General features: G+C 31.8%; 2 protein-coding genes across 2 annotated transcripts; both read left to right on the forward strand.

Moving 5' to 3' along the window:
- The first annotated feature begins 291 nt into the window (after nt 1-291).
- Nucleotides 292-5,521, forward strand: LOC128159815 (uncharacterized). The gene is made up of 3 exons (XM_052823018.1): nt 292-604; nt 3,803-4,039; nt 5,283-5,521. Exons 1-3 carry the CDS (start codon nt 292-294, stop codon nt 5,489-5,491), a joined length of 759 nt encoding a protein of 252 aa, XP_052678978.1. The 3' UTR covers nt 5,492-5,521.
- A 6,972-nt stretch (nt 5,522-12,493) lies between these two features.
- On the forward strand, nt 12,494-22,094 carry LOC128159806 (uncharacterized). The gene is made up of 4 exons (XM_052823011.1): nt 12,494-12,839; nt 13,186-13,207; nt 16,109-16,309; nt 19,043-22,094. The coding sequence occupies exons 1-4, from the start codon at nt 12,516-12,518 to the stop codon at nt 19,240-19,242; spliced, it is 747 nt and encodes a 248-aa protein (XP_052678971.1). The 5' UTR covers nt 12,494-12,515; the 3' UTR covers nt 19,243-22,094.
- Nucleotides 22,095-25,818: the final 3,724 nt, after the last annotated feature.

The raw sequence follows: 25,818 nt of genomic DNA on the forward strand, positions 1-25,818 counted from the left end.
ATTTCCCTTTGTTTATTATGTCTTTTATGATTGAAAAAGGAGACTGAATATCTGGCCCGATTATTCCTATTCATCAAATATATCAAAGATACGATTGCACTAGCCTCTAGTAAATAAATCTTAGCGAAAAAAACTTCATTAATAAATGTCTTGGATACGAATTAGTTTATATAGATTATATCATATCAAAAAGCTTCTATATAAAACTGTGTCGCTGATAGTCCAAATCACTGGAAGAAGCAAAACTATAAACAATACAACACTTAAAATATTTCAGCGTTTTTATTCAAAATGTTAAAAGTATTTTCTACCGTGTTCAAACTGATGTTGATTTCGATGTTTACGTTTTATTTTGGTCATGGATATTCAAGCATGTACCGCTATAGAAAAGTCCAGCAGAGTCGGCCATACACGGTAGTATCTTGTTCCCTGACTCGCCTGTCCAGTCTGTCACAGTGTGCAGCCCTTGCTGACAAATCCAAGTCGGTGACCTTCTTTTTCCATACAGATCTTGGACCAGATGGGTATCTTTGTCGTTGGGACTGTTTTTTCGTTAACAGTTATTCTTCGTCGGTGCTCTGCAACTTTCCATGTACTGTTTTTGGTAAGATAATTTACTTTAAATACAGTTTGAATAACATGGATATTTTACAGCTTATATTGTGCATATATCATTAAAAGTTTGGAGCTTGCAATTCTTTTTTTAAATATGAAACTTGTTTATCTAGAAAATGAAGTATCTTTGACTATGCATACAATGAATATTTCTAACTCGGCCTTACGATCACTGGTCCATGCACATACAGTTTAATTTTAGCATTGCTCTCAGCGAGAGTGTAAAAAGAATACGTATTTCAATCGATTTGACTAGGAAAAGGGTCAAAAGAGACAGAATGGAAATGCGAGCCTTCGATGTTCTTTGAGAGAATACAATTATATCACAGGTGTTTTCAATATGAAAATATGTTAAAAGATCATTTTAACATCTAGAGCAGTTAATTTTTTTTATTACTCTTCTTCAAATGCCTCATATAGCAATACGTTTGGAAGTCATAACAAGTAGGGACTCTTCATGTATCAATGTGGTCAATTCTTATACTTCAATTCTATTGATGGCTGGTGTGATTTGAAACTAAAAAAAAAATAAAAAATATATAAAAAAAATGAATACATTAAACAAATTTTGTAGATATAAAATTTCAAATCTGAGTCGGTTTTGATAAAATCTTTGTTTTCGGGCAGTATTTCATACTCAAATTCTAGCTTATTATTGCAATAAAATAATGAAAACCCTCCGCATATGTATTATCTTTTCGATTTTTTGCAATAACTAGGGGAGAAATCTGCTCTATTGCCTCCTTAATAGAAATGATATAAAATAACTGATTTAAAATCAGTCATATTTGTCAATATGTTTTACGGTTTGACCGATGTGTCGAGCAAACAGAAGGTGTCTCGTATATTGTATGCTACACTTAAAACAACATCCTCCAAACAAGAATCCAAAGTAAGCAACCTATACCTTATATTATACCCCCATAAACAAAGTTTAGGGGCATAAATTATCACGTTGTCCGTCTGTCTGTCCGTCAACCCGTCCGTCTGTATGTCCGTCTTGTGTGTGCATTTGTCTGGTAGAAAAATGCAAAAATTCTTTTCCGGTCTAAATCTTTGTTATAAAGAACATTTGAAGTTCTTACTTATAATTTAAATTGCTTATGACCTGAGGGTGTGTCATAATTTTAACACAAGGTTAAAGCAAAATAAAGGTCACTGTAAGAAAACGTTCAAAATCGTGTCTGATCTATTATAAATATATCGTATGAATATCGTATGAATATATCGCGAATCATTCAAAGTTCTTAATTTACAGAAAGATTACTAATAATCGGAGGCTGTGTCATAATTTTGATCCTTGGTCATTTTACCGTCAAGGCCATTATAAAGAAAAAGAATAATTTTTAAAGGTCTATACCCGTCGAGAAACATTGGATGACATGTTCCTTCTTCATATAAAGACTGCCTACGAGCTGAGGGTGTGTCAAGAACTTGACTAAGGTTCAGTTATGCAAGTTCATTGTCATTGTTAAAAAGTGCATACTTTCTGTTAAGGCAGCATATCTTTCAATGAAAAATGATTAAAACTGAAATTTGACAAGTCCTCTAGTTTCAAAATTGTCTAAGCGTAGTTCGTTAAACACTATCTTTTGCATATAGCCAATTCCCTTTAAATGTTAGAAAATGAAACGGATGAGATTTAATTATGATATTTTGATGCATAGTTAAATGGTAAATTTTGGAAAAGATATAATCAATAAAATCGTTAAACGATAAATCGCTTATATATGTTATTTCTTCTTTGTTCCCTGTTTTTATCAGAAATTTAATTTTGACACATGCTACATAAATCTAATATTAATATCGTCTGTAGGCACCCCCCCCCCCCCATCCCCGATAAGAGTGTACTCTCCTTTTTAGCGGTTTGACCATATGCAACCTTTACATAGAGTTCTTACATTTTATTTGTTTACTCTAGTTAAGTGTACTACAATGTGGTGTGGCTGTATTTCTTATAATATTTTTCAATACATCCCAACTATATAAAACCTACCATTTACAACATCAACTTGGATCTATATGACAGTTAAGCATGAAAGTCGTTTGTAATCTTGTAAACTATTTTAGAATTCAAATGAAACCTCATTAGAAATAGAATCGCAGTTGATTTTCGAAATAGCAAAACAATGCAAAATGAGGTTATTTACATGACGTCACAGTGATCTCGTATATTTAAGAAATGGTGTCAATGTCTACCCAAGTTATAATAGTACAACCTGGGTTGGGGCGATTTACGCTTTATAATCCAGGAAGCGGATTACAGTGTATAAAAAAGCGTAAATTGCTCCAACCCAGCTAATACGAGTATAGTGTATAGTGTAGATATTGAGTTCATTCCTTATAATTTATTTTTTCTGTAATATGTTGTATAAATTGAGTCCGTTTTACTTTTAAAATAATGATTTTAATCATTTCAAAATTCAACGTTACGTCAAGCGGATTAATTTGTTTTTGGCGTTGGTGCATTCAGGTTATACAAATTTAACTAAATTTTTCTATTCAATCAAATGCCGCGTTACAACCAGAACAGATTCTTGTTAACCTTGTTTAAATCTGCTGAAGAGCCGGGTAGGGCAAAAGCGCTATAGATAAAAGTAGTTAGAGCATTAGACTTACTCTTTGTGTTTACTCATCCCCGATACCAAGAAAAAGGATTTATTGAATTTATATATATATATATATATATATATATATATATATATATATATATATATATATATATATATATATATATATATATATATATAATCTGCGGAAATATAGCGCGAGATCAATGTAGTGTCTTAAGAAAACATTCTTCTTTTGCTTTATAACGTTTTTCGACAAAAAAGGTAGCTCGCTTGACTCTCATCAACTCATCGCTTGAATCTCATCAAAGCTTAAATGATACTTAAAACGTGTTTTTAAAACCTTTTGAAACCGTAAATTACGACTTAAACATTAGCCATTTCTGGCATAGCACTTAAAAAGCTAAATTATATGTTGAGAAGCTGTTGCAATTTTTTGCTTGTGAAATTTGTAGGTTAAGCTTCATCTTTTTTCTTCAAAGTGGATCCTAAATCTCGATATAATTCTTTGATTTATTAAAGAATAGTAAGGATAAACCTCTAAAGAAGAGAGAATGTTTTATATTTAGAGAATTGACTTTAGGAATGTGTTAATGTGCGTTTTTTTTACATTCAAGAGGTAATATGGAAAAAGAATGAAGCTTTACACAGATCACCTATAGCTTCCTCAGTTTACTCAGATAATTATGACCTCTGGGGTCCAATCTACGCTACAGACAGTCTATTTCCCGCCGGCAACACTGATACTCAATTTTTTCATTCCTCTACGGAAGTCTCACCATGGATCAGAGTAGATTTGAAACAAATCCTAGATATATCCTTTCTCCGTGTTTATATCAGGACAGATACTGAAGGTACATGTAGAGAGTGTTTAAAACTTTTTTTAGCCTCTTTCCAATAAAAAAAAAATACTTTTAACGTCAGTTCCTTTGAGTTTTGTTAATATATGATTTAACGACACCTTCTTTATAATATTTGATTTAGTAGCATAGTTAACACGTGAAATATAAGTGGAATTGTGAACATATTTTCCTTTTAGAATTGTTTTTAAATCATATAAACTATAAAATTTAAGGTCAGCTGAAAGTTTCAGGTGAATTCAAATTTTCAAGTCTTTCACATTTTTGCGTGAATAATTCATATGGAATTATAATAATCACACACACAGTCATTTTCTTTGAAGCAAAACGTAACAGTATATCATTTATATAAAGTGTTCAGGTCAATTAGGTCTTAAGTATTTCAGGTCTTTAGTATGTCCCGGTCCAAACACTGTTTCACTTCCGGTTTGACGGAGTAACTGCAAAAGAGCTGATTAAAATCAAGTCCTAAAGATGTATATTAAAAAATATTCGAATAGTTAACGTCTATGTAATGTTATGAACTGCTTCATTGTATCACAACAGCCAATTCGTTTGAACCGATTCTTTTATTTATCAAAATGTATGAAAAGATTGACTACAATAAAAAGTAAAATTACGAAACCTTCTATGATGTACACGTATAAATCTGACTGAAAAATTCCATGATAATAATAATAATGCCTGACCTGATGATATTTTATATAATAAACAAACAATGTACGAAAGTATTAGAGTAGAAGATTTAGACTTGACCGATGTTCCATACCCTTCATTTTGTTTACATATTGAAACTTGTTTAAACGACAAAAATACACTATGGGGGGGGGGGGGGCGCAAAAAGTTATTACTGTGTATAACAACAATGCAAATGGTAATTACCGTGATTATTTTCTGATACATTCAATAAACAGTTCAAACTTCACTACGCCGTAGTCTACAGTTCTTACAGGTATGGCGGCCTTGCATCACATAACGAAAATAATATGTCCGGACGAAATTACAAACAATGAAAAACCTGTTCTGATAAAGGAAAATAAATTTTGAAATCATAAAATCAATTTTATAGTCTAGTTAAAGTCTAAATCATATGATATAAACTACGGTTTCTCTAGAGAGTTCAGTTTGTTGAGATATTCTTTAAAACTTAAATACTTCTTAACGATTTCTTGAAATGCAAATTAAAAAAAACCTGATTTTAAAAATAGATTGTTAATTAATAAACATGTACCTACAGGTAAGAAATTCCACGACACTGCAGTAGAGGTAGCGGATAACAGCATGACTTTTGTTCAACGTGGGTTCTACAAGGGACCCGCAATGACAAAGGAGGTGGTAGAAATCCTCTGTGAATCCCAAACTGTCGGGCGCTTCGTCCAACTAAGAATCATCGAAGGATTTGCAAATAATTTAGATGTTTTAGAACTTGAAATTTATATTTTGTAATTTGCTTTTTAAGAGTTACGAATAAAAGAACCTTTGTTTCATGACATTTTCTTTTAACTAGAGGTTATTGCTTTATAAAACCGGACAGAAAAACTTCCTCTACACCTAACAGCTCGATACCTGCTAACTTTCCGGATAAACATGGAACAGAACATATTTAATCCACAAAAATGAGGTAAATTTACTCGATTTTGTACCTACCAGAAAAAAGTGGAATGAATGCCTTACCCCAAAATTCAATGAAACTTCAAATCTTAGAAATCAATTGAGAAGTATGTACAAAGTAGTTTTTGGTGACTATGATAGATTCTAGTTAATAGAAGGAATACTGTAGATTCTATTGTTACGCGAGTACTTAATTCCGCAAGTCATCCGTTTTGCATCAATTGCAATAATATGAAATCGCGATCGCAGACTTTTGATTATCGTTTCATTTGGTTAACTTCTATCCCTAAAAAAATATTTTAAAATTCGGGAGTGTTGCTTCTCACGATTTAACGCGGAAATTTATTCCTCGCGGTCAATTAGGAATTGACAGTATATATGTTGTCAGCGAGTCATATAACTGAATAAACATTGTCCATGTTTGTATTATTTTGTTTCATACTTAGAGTAGAGAGAGGCAGAAAAATAAGATCGTGTTCTTTAATGTTTCGTTGAGTAATTACTTGAATTACACGTATTATTGAGAAACTAGTTAAAAATTGCTCCAAAGCATGGAGATGTGTGCAATAGCAGCTGCAATTAGAAAAAATGACATTATGGTCAAAATAAACTTATATGTATTATACCGATTGGAGAACAGTTCGTCATGGCTCTGCCCCAAACATGTGAAAGATTGTAAATCAAATCGTGTTTGTAACGTGTCGAGAGGTCCGTTACCTAGTCAGTTCTAGGGTCTTGGGGTTGAATTTAAAAATATCAAACAATAATAGTTTTCCTATTGATTGGTAATTACAATTGGCCTACAAATACATACAAAATGGCCTTCCCTGGTCGGCCAGGATCGAAACTTTATTAATACCACGGGATAAACTCGATTTATGCCTTATTTAGGCGATAGTGATTACCTGTGGCACTCCCTAGCTGGATAACTTACTCAAGAGGTACACCCTCAGCAGAGGCAGTCACTGTGTTATATGCAGGACGGACAGTGTACAACTTCTAACTAAAGGCGTACCCCTTCCCTAATACTACTAGTAGAGTATCAGCGACGACAAACCTAGGCTGGTCTCCGCAAGGAGAGCCTCTATTATAACTGACTCGTGGCCGGCCTCCAAACACGATTGGTCCTATAATTATCAATGTGGTAAGCCTCTCTCTCAAGGTAACCGAACTACCAAATCGTACTCTAGTCTCGCAATTCTTCTCCATTGGAACTCTGCTAGGGAGAAGAACGCTGCAACTGCGATGCGCTTGCTTATATACCATCTGTCGGTCACATGACAATCTCCGTTGGTTGCTAGGCGACAATACAAAAACAGTCGTCATGTGCCGTACGCATGATTCAACATTACTTAACAAAAAATCGTTACATGTTTCTTTCAGAAGTTTTTTTTTACTGAATGAAAGGAATTCATGAACCATCAATCAACATTAAATCAAACAAAAAGTTAACAATCCAGTAATATATTAAGTCATAAACAAACGCAAGACTATCAATTTTCATATCAATAATAGAGTGTTAATAACTGAATATCAATGTCGAAGGATTTTCATTTGAGGTTAAATTTTAAAATTCATTTTAAAAACTTGGCTGATCAAAATTTTTGTAGCTCGATTTTCTATTTTTTCTGATTTGGTAATCCATGACTTAACATCATGTAGCTGATACCTAAAAAAGTTCCTCTTTAGAATAAAAAATATTCAAATTAGCCTGTGTTCTCTAACACAAACCTTCATATAAACAAATCTAGTTTAAAGTTAGTGCACATCCATTTTCCAGTAAAGTGAGACTAAAGGCAGAAAGACAAGATCGTCCAGAAGTATGTATCATGGTGATATATGCTATGATTTTTACCTTTTTTGGGAGTTGATTTTAATCAACTCTCCTATGCACTCACTCGGGCAAAGCAAACGTGAAACAGTGTTTGGATCTAAGCACAAATCAATTATACCTCTGACAACACTTAGTTCTTGAAAATAATCGATAAATTCGATGCTATGTATTCTGAAGCACTGTTTTTCAAGAAAACTTATTTAAAAATACCATGAAAATAGTAAGATTTTAAATTGTACAAACAGTTTAGATATTTTTTAAAAAGTCGTATGTATTCCTACGCTAGAGTTGAATATAGTCTCGTTCAACCAGACGCTTGGCTGTTTCTGTTAATATCCGATAAAACAGAGTCTCTCTTGCTTGTCGGAAATAAACAGAGACAGCCGAGCGTTTGGCTAAACAAAACAAGAGTTCAATCTTGTCTTGATCCATGCAATTTCTAAGAAATATTTCGATTACTGATACTACTTGCCATGCAAAATCACATATCGTTGATTTTGAATAAATGATAATCGATAAAATCAACTCCCGTCAGTACTTCAGTACCTTAATTGATATTTAGTTTCAAAGTCACAGCACAATCTCTGACCATAACACTATTTGTGGGATATATGATCAAGAAGTGAGTTATTTGAGAGGATGGTTCAGGCAACATATTGATACAGAGGTTTGCTATGACCATTACTTGCAAAAAAAGTTTTGATTAAGGTAACTTTATTGTATTGGATAATCAAACAAAGGTAAGCCATTATTGAAGTATGTTGGAATGAATAAAATGAGAGGAGAAAAAAAACCCATGAACCGATAAGTATAATGCGCAGAAGTTTACAATGATCTTGACCTATGACCTTGCCTTAAATGATTTTTTTCGTCATATGGCAGCTTTTTTTGAACTACGGACCATATAAACGCACAATTGATTCCAAATTATGCATAAATTCATAACTATGTACATGTATTTGAAACTTCATTCTTCTTATGACACATGTACATGTATTATGATAAGTGTTTCAATTTTAGACAAGTAGTTTTTATAAAGGTCATGTAGATAGAGGCAAAACTGAAATAAACCTGCTAATGAGTTGCAAGATTTTGATTTGATTTGATCTTGATTTTCTCTAGATCTACGTGTGCTTCTTTTTTAACATCTAATTGACACCACCCGCGAACTTTAATTATCAAAATAAAGTTGACATTATGCAAAGCTTTTTTTTTTTTTTTTTTTTTTTTTTTTTTTTTTTACAACTGATGTATGTTATACATGTATACGGCTTTATTCTTTTGTACAAGAAATCTTCTAGCTCAGACAGATCTATTAGATAAGAACATAACTTTCATGTGATAAATTGCATACTTTATTTTATATCTGATTGACAACATTTATGCAGTATTTGGAAATCAGGTCTTAAACCAATTTGTTTTAAGTGCCATGGGTACCAATTGCACTCCTGTATTAGCAGACCCATTTCCATGTTCATGTGAACTAGGATTTATTCAGAGACTGGTACATCAAAAAACAAGGACTCGTTGTGGATTAATTTATTATTAATAAATATCAAAAGGTTTTCTTACTTCCATTCCTGTGTCGACTCGATATATCTCAGTAAACTTGAAATGAAAGATACCACAGAGTATGTATTTCTTGTTTTTGTTATATATTAGATATTGTACAAGAAAAAGACATTCATGGTACCCTTACGGCAAACCATTATGATAAACTTCAATTTTTTATCGTCATGTTCCCCCTCCAGTATAGCAATATATCTTCATCACCTGCATATGGAATGATTGTTTCTCGATTAAATCGATACGCAAGGTTATGCACTACAGATGAAGAATTTCTAAAAGGAAGCACGCTTCTGAAAAACAAGTTGATAAAGCAATTTTATTAACAGCCTCGATTGAAGTCATCATTTTGTTAGTTTCAGTTTTCGTAAGTTACTGGAAATGGACATTGATGTTAACCTAACAACAAAACTTTATGATACACGCGATGACTTCAATTTTTCTATAGTCAACTTTCCTTACTTATGTAGCAATATACCTTCATCACCTGCATATGGTGTTTTTGTCTCTCAGTTAATTCGATACACAAGGACATTCTCTTCGTATGAACAGTTTGTAAGGCGAGGCAAGCTACTGACAAACAAGTTGATAAAAAAGGACTATCAACAGTCTCGTTTGAAGTCATCCTTTCTTAAGTTCTATGGTCGATACAACGATTTTGTCAGCAATACAATCTTCCACTGGGTCACATGCTGACTGACGTTTTTCATACTAATTTTAGACCATAATTAATCACCTAATTGTCTTCGGACTTTTCCAATTTCCCCCCCTATTACGACAAAGAGCACACGGCGGGTGTTACCGGTCAGCAGAGGATGCTCACTCCTCCATGGCACCTGATCCTACCTCTAAATTTTTAAAGGTCTGTGTTGCTCTGCTTTGAATTTGTATTTTATTTTATGGTTTTTTGAGATGGTTGACAATTTGTTATTGTCATTTTATTATTCCATACAACGAACTTGTCAGCAGATACTATCTTTGACGTTTTTCATACTTATTGTTAGGCCACCATTAATTACCGACTTGTCAAAGGAGTTTTCCGTTTTCTTGATCCCGACAAAGATCACTCGGTTTGTGTGACCGGTCAAAAAAGGAGCCTCACTCCTCCATGGCACCTGATTTTGCCTCTAGTTTTTAGTAGAGCTCCGTGTTTTCTCTGATCCTGTTTGTATTTTTCTTTTTGTCTTTTGATTTTAAAAACACATTACATCTGTATCACAAACTACCGTTTGATGTGCGTTTGTTTGTCATTAAAGACAGTATTGGGGTCTTGCCCAGATGGCCGAGTGGTTAGCTACATTGTAAGGAGAGTGGGTTCCACAGATGGTGAGTCCAAACCCTGGCCGGGGCATAAGTGGACTACCAGTGTAGTGAATTGCTCTGTGCTGTATGCATATCGAAATGTATTTGTATCGTTAAACGGTAATTTGAGGGGATAAGAACGATACACAAAGCATAGATATATACCCACATGTACTAATCCTAAACATTGAAATACTTCTCTAGCTGAAAAATACCTGTTCATAATGCCATGCCATGCGTTTTGTTTCTCTATAGCTCTTTATTGAGGAATATTTTGTCCGGCGGAGGGGGGGGGGCTAAAAATATGGTGTACAATAGTTGATTGCTTAATTTAAATTTATCACCATAAGAATCTGCCATTGAACTTTTATCAACATAGCATCAGTATTAACAAATCATGATACCGTGATATTCACTCTATATCTATAAGACAAGTTCTGGAAAATGTAAAACATATCGATTTGAGACCTTTTTTTTTTTACCTTTGACTTTCCACAAAATTACGAACCGACAACAAACGGAGAATGTTCGTTGGAATCTAAAAGTAAAAGCGGGGGTTAATATATCCGTGTAGTTATGGATATTGCCAACAGGTGCCAATTATCGTAGAGAACACGTGTCGTTGTTATATCGACATGGTTATTCAGACTTTAGAGAATGTAATTTAAGAAAACATTCTGTCATCTTCATGTGATTCCTTTGATCGATACACATGAAAACATTACTAACAAAAAAGTTGGGGTTACACGGAACAGCTGTCAAAATGACCTTAATCGTCCCTCTATAGGGGAAACAATCTGTAGAAATATTGGGCTGTAAGTAAAATAGAAATAAAGTTCTTGAAATCGTTAACGTAGCAGGATAACCTCCTCGGTCTCGAAATATTGTTTGAAATATAAAAGCCACGGCTAACGACTCGGCTTTTAAATTTCAAACATTTCTCGACCTCGGATGTTATTGTGCAACATTCAGGAAAACTCGTACTTCATTTCTTAAAGAAATGATTTTAAGTGGCTGAAAGTCAAAACCTTATATCTTTTTTCCCAAAAAGACCCCCCCCCCCTAAAAAAAAAGCGATATATAAAAGAGATCATATCACTTTCCTAATATTGGGGGGGGGGGGGGGGGGAGACCTCCTCGTTGATCGTGCCTAGTTTTTATTACTTGTTTTAAAAACTAACTTCGGGGAGCGTTATTTAAATATATGTACTTTATGAGCATGCGAAAACACCTAATACTTGCTTTTAAACCTTGGTTTAGACCAGACAAGCTGTCACAACCTATTTCATGAAAAAATACTACACTGTTCAGGCAAAGTAATACAAGTAAAAAACATGGAACTCCTTTTCTGAGCTTCATTTACTTAAAAAGAATTATTCATGGAATCTTCAATTATGTATAATTTTCAACTATGGAAATCCGGACATTAACGTCTGATATACCTGCAATACATCGTTTCACATTTATAGAAGGTAAATTTTTAAAGACATTTTACATTCAAATTATCAGGATTAAAAGGATGCATCAAAATATCGAATTACGACAACCAATATCGAGGTTTTTGATAACAAACTTTCATTAGAATTGCTAAATAAACAGTATGCTTTGTTTTGTACTGTTTTGTTTAATAAAACACCATTACATAGGAAATCTGAGAGTAACGCTACAGTTATTAGCCTTAAATATTCATCAAACTCTATTTGCATAACGTCTTATTTCGGAACACACATCATATATAATTCACCAGGAACTATTTGATGCGTGAAGTAGACGATACTTTCTTTTATTGTGATGTTATATGCTTACGCTGCTTTATTCAGATGCCTTATTAAAAAATAATTTAGTCGATACGTTGGTTCATGAATAATGGTCCATTCAATAACAGATATAATAAAATATACATTTGAAATGGGCTACGTAAAAGCTATACATATCATGGAAATAGAGATTCTGGTTAAAAAGCAATCAGTAAACACATACTTTTTTTTATATTTATTTACAGAATGTGTCAGCTAATGGTTTCACATTAACTTGAATGAGTTATAAAGCGATTCAATAAGTGATTGATTTATGAAGTAATTTGCATAACGGTTAAAAGGTACACAATGAAAGTCAGTGGTTAATGTTTATAAGACTGTGGTCTGTTAAGTTTGCAAAATGTTGTTCGTGGTTTTTGTAACTTCTTTTTTAATAATAACAAAACAGTGCCGTTCTCAGCAATGTGTTTCCACCAATTTTAAACTTGCATTTAAGAACACTATTTCTTCCGCTGATTATAGACCTTTGTTGGTTATACAGGATACTAACTATGGAATTACTTTTCATAAATGCCTGCATCTCTGTTCACAAAGCGAACAGTGCATCGGGTTCTTCCTTTGCAAAGAAAAGGAAAATTTATTCGTATGTCAAACTTGTTGTGAATGGAAGAAAATTAAAGGATATAGTCTTGGAAACTCTCCTGATTGCAAATACATAGAAAAGGTAATGCTTAATGTATACTATCATTATACTTTAAAAGAAACAGATTTATTTAAAATATTAAAGTATGAAAACAGATATTTGATTGAGAAAAAAAAACAAGCTGACAATGTACACGATTAATATATATTCTAAAACGAACAAAATGAGAAAAAAGGAAATTAAAATAGGAAAAACACCTTTCTCAGTTTTGTTAATATTTGAATAAGAAATGAATATCAAAGAAGTAATAGATTAAAAATTATATCACGCTTTATTTTGTTATTTTTTTTTTAATTTCATAGAATTTCTTTTTTTTCAACATTATAAAAAAGAAAGATATTTAATGTTTTGATATTTCTGTTTTCAGGGCTTTACACAAGAAACCAACTGTAAGTGTACAAAACACACACAGACAAACTTTTATCAATTCTTTATTTAAGACTTGGAAAATATATTTTTAAAAAAACCCAACAAATCAAGCCATTTAAAACGTATCTAAAATAGATGTATACGAGACTTGGTTATGTACAATCATATCGGAAGCATTGGAGATATATATATATATATATATATATATATATATATATATATATATATATATATATATATATATATATATATATATATATATATATATATGACGTCAAGAATCCGGGTGCTTAATCAGCAGATTGAAAAAAGACCCAGAGTACCGTAAAATAAAACTCATTGATGTATGCGGACGCGTGCAATTTAAAGTGTTCCCTTTTTATAAACTTTTTACAGAGAGTGCAACAGAAAGAAGGAAAAAGAAAAAAACATTTTATTCAGACTTTAAAACCTTGCCTCAACAGACTGCTATAATCAATTTTTTGTGTATTGTGTATATATTTCATTGAATTACGCTATAGAGTGCGCGGCAATATCCTTCTACAACTTTAACTATGAGGTCATTGTATTGTAAACGTCACTAAGTAACGTTATTGTTATTTAAAAAAACGTCAGAAGATTTAATGAAACCGCTAACGTTTTACTCTGTGTTGTCTTTCATTCTTAAAATTTTCTTTATATAAAACCGGATCCATTTTTTGGATTTTATTCATCATATATATATTTGTTTTCCCGAGGACTGAAATGTCACACTTTCATTGGATTAAACATGGCACGTGATTGCCTCATATATCTTTATGTAGGTTCTTTGGGGATTAATATTAGGCAATATGGCCATTATTGGCCCCCGCCTCACCTACTCATCTCGATATTTCATATTATTTCACCCAGAAATCGTGTTCAGTAAGTCCTTAAAATATTTAGAGTAGTTGCCCTTTGGAATTATTTTTAAATTAGAATAGTTGCCCTTTGAATATTGACGTCACATTGTTGTGTCTGGAGCAGAACAAAATGGTAGCCTAGCGTCGAAATTTGCTCAAATCTCTGCAGAGGTTTAAAATTGAATAGCAACAAAACATTGTTAGTAATATGGGTGAAGCGAAGATTTTTAAAGCGTATTTGAAAGGTAGTATTGATATTTTTGAAGAGTTTAAATGAGTTTAATTGGACGAGATGTCAGGCATCTTGTACATGGCTTTGCGTAGATCATCGCTATTTGTGAATAAATATGTCGCTCGGGAAAGCAAAACACTTATTAGGTTAGTTACTGACTCACTACAGAAATATATTGGGTTGATCAATCTCATAGACGGCTCGGCTTCGCCTCGCCATCTATGAGATTGATCAACCCAATATATTTCCGTAGTGAGTCAGTAACTAACCTAATAAGTAATAATAATAATAATAATAATAAATATATATATATATATATATATATATATATATATATATATATATATATATATATATATATATATATATATATATATATATATATATATATATATCCAAAGTCTCTTTTTCAATTTACGCTTCGCGATTTATAAAGCGTAAACTTCCCAAACCATTTTATATCGTATATTGAATTCATTGCTTATAATTTAATTTTTTTACTCTTCATTGAAGATAAAAACGGTCATTTGACCTTTAAAATGACGTAAAATTGTACAAAATTCAAACGTAACGTCAGGCGTAGTGATACGTTTTTGACGTTAGTCTTACTATGACGTAGGCAACATTCTTTATACGATATAAAATAATTTTTTAGCCAATCAGAAAGCGCGTTACAACCAGAATTAAATTATTGAATAATAAAACCGTAAAAATCATATCGATTGCAAGTCAAGTAATGTTGTTTATGGGGTGTTTTGTAAAAAGTGTAACAAAATTGTATATGTTGGGGAAACGGGGGTGACTTTATATCAAAGACATGTTTTAAATTTGTCACTGATCAGGAGAGAAACTAACGACCCTGTAGCAATGCATTTTTATACTGACGAACATACAGTTGAGGATTATTCTGTAATAGGTATCGAAAAATTGTACAAAGATGAAACTTACAGAAAATTCTGAGAAAATTTGTGGAAGAAAAAATTAAATACTTATATGCCTTTTGGTATCAACAAAACGGAACATTATTGTCTTTAGACTACATTATTACTAGTTTGTATAGACATTTCCTTTATTTTATGTCCCGTTATCTATACATTTTTCATATATTACTTGTTTATGTACTAATTACGGCTATCAATGTGCTTTCTATAGACTCTCACCTATATTTCATATGTTTTTGGCGCAATATTGTTGTATGACGTCACTTGTCAGACTGTATTCACATTGTGACGTCATAGTATATGTTCTACGTTGTGTTGCTATAGACAATAAACACCGACTGATGAAGACCAGTAACACGGTCGAAATATTTTGAAACAGTGTTTTAAAAGTTTTTTATGATATATATATATATATATATATATATATATATATATATATATATATATATATATATATATATATATATATATATCAATCATCTGCAGTTACGATTTGCATGTTAGAAAACGTAATATATAGTGCAGCAGAAAAATTATTTACTTAACTTCATATTCATTTGATATTGATATACTGCAGACGTTTTACAGATTCCCTGTCAAACATAAAATAAAATTGCGAGAAGCCTATCTCATGGACTTTGTAATCTCGTTTTTTTTCCCAGAGAGATGGTAACTTAATGAGAAAAAAATGACGAAATGTGGGCGTTCCCTTTTTCTAAATTAATACTTTTGCAATTTGAAGCAACACGATTGAATTGCAGAATTAAACACTTGTGTAATATAAGGAATCTACAGTATGCCGTCATTAACATATACAGGATGATTTTATTCATTTACATTAACTCTTACTACAATTCACTATTTCAGTGGCATTTAACAAAACAGCAATACTAAGCTCTGAATATGGTAAAAATCACAGTGCCTCTAACGCTGTTGATGGGATAAAGATCTGTCCTTACGGGCTGCGAGCTGGTTCGGACTATTCTGTACAACCCTGGTTAATGATTGACTTAGGAGACACATACGATGTACAGAAAATTGTTATCTATGCAAGGAATGACTATTATGGTATGTCATTTTAACAATAATAAGCTGTTGAAAAAAAATTGCCGTTTTGTATCTGGTTTTAAAGAAAAGTTGACAAAATTATATATCTAAGCTGTTTTCTAAATTTAGATTTTCTACGCATGGTGTTTTTTTTAATACTTTATCGAGCAATCTACAAAAAAAATGATTTAAAAAAGAAATAGTATTGATACAACCTTACCGTTTACTGACCATTGATTAATTATTTTCTTAAAAAAAAATTCTTATTAGCGCAATAAATCAATTTTTTTTTATAGAAATCTCATTGAAAATGTATAAACATTTGAGAGCGTCGATAGTTACTCATTTCTCAGCTTATTTTTTTTTTTTTTTGATGTAACCGTAATTGAGTACTCGTAATTGATTGTAATGATTACTTTTTATAGGTAATTGACAGTTATCTTTAACCAAAGAGATTTTCGATTTCTTGTAAACTCAATTTCAAGTTAAAATTTCTGTGTAATTATACATTTGTAATTATTGCATTTTCCATAACTTTTGATCACTCTTCACATTTGAATATATTGTAAAAACAAGTGTGTTTTTGATATAATTCATGGAAGAAAATTGTCTACATGCATTTTTCCTAGCTTCATTGAATATATATAAACATATATATATATATATATATATATATATATATATATATATATATATATATATATATATATATATATATATATATATATATATATATATATATATATATCTTTGTTTACATGAGTAAATAATCAGATAATTACGCGTGCATGTTAAGGCTTCCCGATGGATTTTACAGCAATGTTTCCTTTACATAGATGATGCCGTTAATGTTAGACGTACATAATTCATTCATATTAAAGACCAGTATCAAATAATCGGCAGTTTTAAAGCTTTATTTTCAGTAAAAGACTGTTTTTAAACTAGTGGTTTGGAGACTCTCCCTGCTACATGTAAACAACTGAATGAAGAAATTTTAATGCATTTAAAACCAGCTTGGCCCAGGTGAAAGATCAACACAATTTTAGAATATTTTACGTAACATTGGTAGAGAATATAGGTACTAATGTGAATCGTGCTTTGGAAACCTACGGATTTACCACAATGTTTTGTAAATCGCTATTGATTAGTAAAAATGTGCATAATTTTGATGATTTTGTGGAATGTTTCAACAGTATCTTCCATAAACGAAATATGCATTTCTTTCCCAAGCATAAACTTCAAAGTATATGACTTAACAAAGGATTTTTCTTAAAAATTTGTATGATTTAATGTCATTAATCCCCTGCGCCGATGCAATTTAAAATGGATCATTTGAAATGTTAGGATTCGCCCGTCACGTGATTACAAAGTACATATGACGACACAAAAATGCCTCAAATATAATGTTAAACATCGGTGTCAATAAATGTAACATCAATTTTAAGAAATACTCCCGGTCAAAGTATTTTTGCGATGATTCAAATGATATCGTTTTCCAGCAGTATGTTAGCATCGGGACGCCTTAACATTGCTGCGAACCTGTTTACTCCGTTTTCATGCTTTCTTGAAGATATTTTGATTATTTAACCTACATGTCTTAGAAAAAAAAACTTGAGCTACCTAATGATTGACAATTATTTTGAGAGAGAGAGAGAGAGAGAGAGAGAGAGAGAGAGAGAGAGAGAGTCTATTTTGCTACAGAGAGAGACAAAAGTGTGTTTGTGTCACTAAGTGTGTTTGTCGTGGTTAGTTAGGGAATTTCTAATTCAGTTAATGAGGTGTGACGATGCACCTTAATGTTTAGATATCAATAAAAAAGACCACTTTAAGATCCAGTAAATAAGAAAATGTGCAATTACAAGCTCTAAAAAAAAATCATTCAAATCATGAAGCAAGGTTCCTTGATAGTTTTTTTTTTTGGCATATTGCCAATGATATTTTAATTATCCAATATAATCGAATTCTTATTTTAGGAAGTCAATCACAACAGAATAAAGATGATAGATGAAGGTTCAAAGTCGATATTTCAACAAAATTCGAAAACTTTCAAGAAAAAAAAGTGTTCAGATAAATATACGAACTGAGCTCAGTAAATTGCTTATAAATTGACATTTGAGTAAGCAAGTGAAATTAGAAAAGTTATCTTATAATAGTTGAAATATGAATTCTAAATTCTTTAATTTCATATTCATTAACGAAATTAACCCTTTAACTCTAAATCGAAATCAACTTAAAGAGTTTCTAAAATATGTTCAGAGAAGGTATCATTCACATTTTAATGAAAAAAATATTGCAGTAATAGATTATTTATTGATTATCGCCGTGAACTATTAGATTACAATCGAATACAGGTCAAAAGTGAATGTAATCGATTAAAAATCAATTACATCAATTTCCCACATGTAGTCGATTTTAAATCGGTTCTATTTTTAAGTAAGCGTGCCCGTGCCTGTTGTGGCGGCTAAAAAGCAGCTTAAACGTATAACACATTAACAAGCTGAGACATAAAACAGCAATGCAAATGAGTTTTAGTTTGCTTGCTGTAAAGGTAGATGGTAAATCGAAATACCTTCGTTGTCAATAAATTAACATAACCAAAGCTAGCATTTCTTTCACAATTTTGTTTTCGACAGTTGAAAATCATGCTTACAGCTGTACTCATGTTTAATGTGACAATTTTAATTTAAAAAGAAACATTGCTCATTTAATTAACAAACACTTTTATTTTATTCATGTGTGAAATTATTTTTTAAGCCCTTCAATTAGATGCAATTCGTGTAGCTGTAATTGGTGGAAACGTCAACTACACTTGTGGAGGGGAATACCCTGGTCCAACATCAGAGAATGACGTCATACTGTTCATGTGTCCACCGGAAGTCAGGGGGAACAAGGCAATTATAATGAAAACGACCACGGACCATCTTACTGTGTGCGAAGTTGAAGTTTACGGATAACTACGATAATCCACAGTCCTTTTAACTTCTCCAGTCAACAGTTGATTCTATTGAATGTTTTAGGGGATATTTTTGCCGAATGCTATAATTTGTTTTTTTTATGAACTATTTTTCGAGTATTTTTTTTGGTAGAATTTACATTATTTCTTAAACAAACTAAAAACTGAAAGATACCGCATTAGTGTTTTGATAACTAGATTACGTAATGAAAGCTAATTTAATTGTTCATACATGTATAATGCATAGATAATTTTCATATTAAAAATTGTAATTTTTTTTAAAGAAAGAACAGTTCAGAAAAACACAAAAGTGAAAAAAATGCTGATGGTATTTGCACTTGCCTTAAAGGCGATGACAAATTTGAATTGAAACGTTCATGGACCAAACAGTTAAATGCTTTATATTGTCAAAATTGTAAAATTAAACTCTAAGTAATAGATCACATGAAGAAAAATCTTCGTCATGAAGAATGGGCGGAGCGAAGCGACGCGTAGCCCGTTCTTAATGACGAAGATTTCTCTTCATATATATGATCTTACTGCCTTAAAGCAAAACCGAAGCCAATCAAATCTTTTTTTTAGGAAAATACTCCGCCCCCTACTGTGTCCAAATTTTGCCGTTCCTTAATTGACATATATGGGCCCGATGTATTTATTTACGTGAAAATCGAACACGTATTTTTAACGTGGACTTCCAACCAAATCATGTTAGAATGAATATGATTTAAAGGATATCGGTTTTGATTAAATGGGATATTAAGATTGTGTTAAATTTATACAGATGATTAAAAACATACCTTAAATCTGTACAAGGTAACCAAATACATGTAAAGCTGTTTTCTCTCTTTTATAAATATCAATGCGTCGAAAACTATGCCCATGAAACAGTTTTTAAAAATAACATCGCTGGTATCTGATATTCAAAACCGTACAACAACTGTGTATGCGAGAAAAATGGGGGAAATTTATCATGTGACGGAACATATAAAGGTGACAGAAAATTGTGCTATTCAAAAAGAAAAAGAATTAAATGTGTAAATATTGCAAAAATGAAATATTTGCATGGATACATAATTTGATAATGATTCAGAACCAATGGTTTGAATAGAGTTTCAAAGGACTATGGGCGGTCTGGTCAAATATCTGCCCCCAATTTTAACCAATTTTTAAACAGAATCGTATAAAAATCAAATTTGTACAGTGGACGCTTATCACTTTAATCTTGATTTTAGTCATCATTGCTCATTCGCTGTTTTTCTGTGACGTCACCCAAATGGCCTAATTCCCGCAATTTTGCAAACAAATGAAAATATTGGCATTATTTCTTTATATTTTGCATTCGAAAATATAGAGCGCAGATCTGCTCAAGTACGATTTAAACACACGTTTTTCTTCATATAATTATACACATTATACTAAAAAAAATGGTACTTGAGCAAGCCTGCGCTCGATGTTTCCCAGTCAAAAAACCATCAGAAAACACCCACTATTTGCTACAAAACATCAATTTATCCAAGTAAGGCAATCTTTATGACGCCATTTCTATTACAATACTTTCACTTTCAGCCAGCATACTGTATCATCATGATCATCTATTTTCCTAATGTATTATAATGCATCAAATATAATGTAGGCCATGACCTATGGGATTGCTCTGACCCCCATGAAACAGGAAAATACCAAATATCTTGATAACTGATTGTTGAGATCCACATCACTAAACCATATACATTCTTGTTTTAAAAGTTAGTATGAATCATCAAATGGTGTAAATTAAAGTACATGACCCCCAGGAGTCCTTAAATCACCATTACTCTCCTCTGAAGTAGGAAATAGTAATATATTTTAAACACTTTTGAGATCTCCATCTCTAAACCATATTTATTCATGCTCTTTGTGCCATTGCACATCAGTGGTTTACAGGTAATGCCCCCTTTGAGACGGACTAACTTTCCAGAACTGGAAATAATAAAGTCTATTATCTTATTCATATGAAGTGATTGACCCATGTGGGTAATTCCTAGCCTAATGATGACCCTGCTTTGTTTTGAGAACTTTACAATTGCCCAAAATACATTTAACATTTGGTTTATTATGTTTATCATAAGAATTGAAAAGCAATTTCCAAAATCTTTATGTATAAGTTTGTCTCTCAATACACGCCATTCCTGAAATTAAAAACATTCCAATATTTCCAATATTTGAATGGTCTTGCCAATTATATACAATTGTTGTTTTTCTGGCGTAAACTCGTGTGACATTTTATAACCTTACACACTCGATCAATAATACACTCGACTGGAAAATGGTGTCATGTGATATGTTAGCAGCTATTCAATGTATTGACAGGCAATTCTTGATCAGTTTGACACTTTTAACATGCGTCCAAAATGCCTGCTTCAAGCCTCGTTTTTGAGCTAAGGAATAACGAATCCGAACCGATTGAACCATTCATTTTTATTTATATTTTCGTAATTAGCCCAAATTTGGATCAAAATTACCCCTTAATTTATACAGTTCATATTTTCCTTCCATAAGGATTAATGATGCTTAATTACATTGAATTTGACTCAGTAGTTCTTGAGAATATTTTTTAAATTGCAGCCCTTCTTTTTTACACGTTCGGGGTTTTCTCCGCTTTGAATGAAAACTGGCTCTTCAATTTCGCAAATTATATTTAACATTTCAAAAGCATTGATTGTGATAAATTGGTCGAAATTGCCAACGTGGTTTCAGAGAAGAAGTCTTAAAAGTTTACAGACAAACGGACGGACGGACATACATAGATAATCTCTATATAGTAGTATTAATAACCAGTAAAATTAAATCCAAAATATTTTCTAAAATACACAAAGTAGTGGCATAATGTTCTTAATTGCAATAGTTTATTTTACGAAACACTATGATTCATGCTCTTTATTAACTCAATCAAAGAGCATCGTATTTGGATGATTTCAATTTATATATGTGCAATTAAGCGTTTTATCATTTAAAAAAGTTCAATCTATGTTTCTTTTAAAGTAAGTCCAGAACTTTTGACATAACCATTACTACTGTATAGACTGTATACACTTTAAATTTTAAATATGACCTTTCAGATCAAATGTGAAAGGTCAAATATGATGTTGTCATGTAGGAGTTTGTTTAGGATTTTCATCGGTGTGAAATAATATTGAATCCTTAAATAATCGGAAATTTACGATTAATTTTTTTTAATGAATAAAAAAATGTCTATGGAAATAATATATATTTAAAAATGTTTTATGATATTTAATGATAACTATTCGTTTAGGATTTTATCTTTTCTTTTCGATCATCAATAACTTCTTTGTCCGTATGATTTATAGCGAGCGCAGCTCGCCGGCGCGCAGCGCCAGCGAGCGAAGCGAGCTCTAAGAACCAGTGTGCGCGGGAAAAAGAACGAGCTAAACCTACAGTTCATCAAACAAAATTTTTTGTCTACGTCCCATAATGCTCTCTACTGTTTTCACCCGTGATGCTTTGCCAAAAATGGCCGACTTTTAACTCGTAATTTACTGTGTCTTAAAGTTTGAAGACACGTTTTGAGTACCGCATATCGCTTTGACGAGACTCAAAAGATTTGTTACATGCTTCCATACCTTCGTATATTTCCCTCGATAAATTTAGAGGTGGATCAAACATTTGTAATGTGTGTACTAGCTCAGTATAGACCGCGATACCTGCATCATTGACATATGATTTGTTTTTAATTTTTTTATATACTAGCAAGAACCTATACTTTACTGTCATATCGATCCATTTTTAAGCTAATTGTGCATGCATGTACAGTAGGCAGATAAGTATATGAGTAGGAAGGAAATAAACAATAGGACATTTTGAACTAAATAAAAAGGAATATTTAATGAAAAAATAAACAGTTAAAAAATTTATGTAGATATTGCTTATAGTCAACCATTAAATTTGAAAGTGGGAAATTACACAACCTACAAACGGGGACCGGGTTCTCTCTTTCTCTCTCTCTCTCTCTCTCTCTCTCTCTCTCTCTCTCTCTCTCTCTCTCTCTCTCTCTCTCTCTCTCTCTCTCTCTCTCTCTCTTTCGGGGTAGGGGGTTGCGCTGTATGTATCATAACCATTAAAATTAGTACCTTTGGCATACTTATTGAACAGCAATACTCTCTCAAACATTCTTTGACAATATTATTGTTGATACCAAAATAACACTAGGTTGACAATGATGCAAGGTATGCGTAATTCTTGCTGCGCTCGCCAGAACGGTAGCACCGTAAAACATATTAAATATGCGTTTACATTATTTGCATAACAGAATGAAAAGTGTACGCCCATCTTGCAACCACAAGAAGTCATCGTATTAAAACTTTAAAAAGTGTTTAATTGAAATGAGAGCGTTATATGGTGTATCAGTCAAATCCTTAGACTTTAAGTCGTTTCTATGCCTTGGCATGTTTCTTCATAAAAGTTAAAAAATACTCAATATGAAAAAGAAGTTTCATTGGACCATAGCTTTATAAATTTGTTATCATCGTGGGCATGTTTCTGACAGAATACGATGGTATTTAGATAATCATCACCCTTAAAAATCAGATAAAATGATTAAAAGGACGCACTTTTTTTCTTCTATTTTTTCCTTCAAAGGATAGATATAAAATAAAAACCAATTGTTTCATGTTTATTGTAATACTCTGATTGAACAAGAAGCTTGAATTACTAATTGAGTGATCATCCTAATCCAATACATCTAAGAAGCGACTGCACTGGCCTTTATAAGATACTTTGAAGCAAAATGATGACTCGACAAAAAATTTGCATTAAATATAAATTTATAGATGATAAAACCATTTCTGTTTTATAATTAATTATAGGAAGGAACATATTAATAACAACTAAAGCGCTCTTAGAATGCAAACTTTCATATTTGAAAAGGTATGGAACATTTTCTTTCGGTTTTAATCGTTTGCTTCAAGAGATCATTGCATGTATCGCTATACAAAAAAAAATCGCCAAAGTCGTCCGTATACCGCTATATCCTGTTTAAGGACTCATGTGCCAAGTTTATCGCAGGGTGCATCTGTTGCGTTTAAATCCAGTTCCGTTACTTTTTATCTTCTATACAGAGGTTGATAAAGAAGGATATCTTTGTCGATGGAACTGCTATTTTACTTACAGCTATGAATCTTTGGAGCTCTATAACTGGCCATGCATAGCATTTGTTAACTAGAGCTACTTTATAACTAAAAGTATTTAAATGAAATGTACTATGTACAATGTTTTCTAATAATAATTTCGACAAGTTTATTGTATATGAGTACATTTTTTTGTTTATGTTAAGCATTTAAAAAGTCATATAAATGAAAAATGACATTAACAAACTCAATCATCTCAAAAATCCATAACAAATTTAAAGCAGAGCAACACGGACTTTTAAAAATTTGACGTATAAGGAGGTGCCATGGAGGACTGTGCATCTTCTGCTGACCCCCTCACCCGCCGTGTGCTCTTTGTCGTAATCGGTAAAATGTAATTTCATTTTTTAAAAATCAAAATTAGTTGTAATCCTTTGTCATAAAAGGAGAAAAAATCATGGTCATTATATACTTAAGACAGACAAAATCGAGGTGCTGCGTATTTGAATAATTTTAACCTATAATTAAATGGTGGTAATTTGATATTTGTGCTATTCAGCCATTTACAAGGATCATTAAAACCGGTAAACTTATGTTTCGTTTTAAGTAACATCCTGAAATTTGACACACCTGTAACTAACTTCCGTATAGACTGTATACAAATTGAGTTTCAAGATAAGGTCAAATGTGAAAGTTCAAATATGATGACGTCATTTAAGATCATTATCCATTTTCATCTTGGGAAAATACCATTAAATCATTAAAAAATCATAACTTTCAAATATTTATCTTTTTAACTAATCAAAATAACTTATTCATGCCAGCCATAAGGTTGCATTCTTAAAGTTTCATTTATTACAAATTATGTTTAGTTTTGTATGTTTTATTGTTTTATTTACAATAAGTGTAGATTACTTGCACTTTATGAGTAAACGTTTACATTTGTTTTAAAACAATGGTAACTGTAACCCCAACCTTTCACAAATGAATCGTTTAACCAATGAAAAAGTGTTAAAAAAGTAAAAGTATCAACAATATTTGGCGTATTAGTCAATTTTTAAAACTTGAAATCGTTACGTTGCTATGTCATGCCGTGTTGCATCATGCTAAAAGAGAATAATAAATACTCAATATGAAAGAAAAAGTTTCAATGAACTCCGGTCTAAGTAATTATTATGTTATCATTATTAAAAGGTCTATCATGTAATATGATAAAGGGATGATTCAAATTAGATAATCATTTCACATTAACGTTACATAAATGAAAAATGATCAAAAGAACCTTTATTTTCAAATCATTTGTTTGAAAGGATATATATTTAAAAATCAATTATGTTATATCTAAAACAGAATATTTATCCCTTTTTGTAATGCTCTTCACTGAAAAAGAGTTTGAATGACACATTAAAGTCATCCTCCTAATCAAATACATCAGAGAAACGACTGTAGGGGTT

The sequence above is a fragment of the Crassostrea angulata genome, chromosome 8, assembly GCF_025612915.1.
Source record: "Crassostrea angulata isolate pt1a10 chromosome 8, ASM2561291v2, whole genome shotgun sequence".
In the NCBI taxonomy this organism is placed as follows: Eukaryota; Metazoa; Mollusca; class Bivalvia; order Ostreida; family Ostreidae; genus Magallana; species Magallana angulata.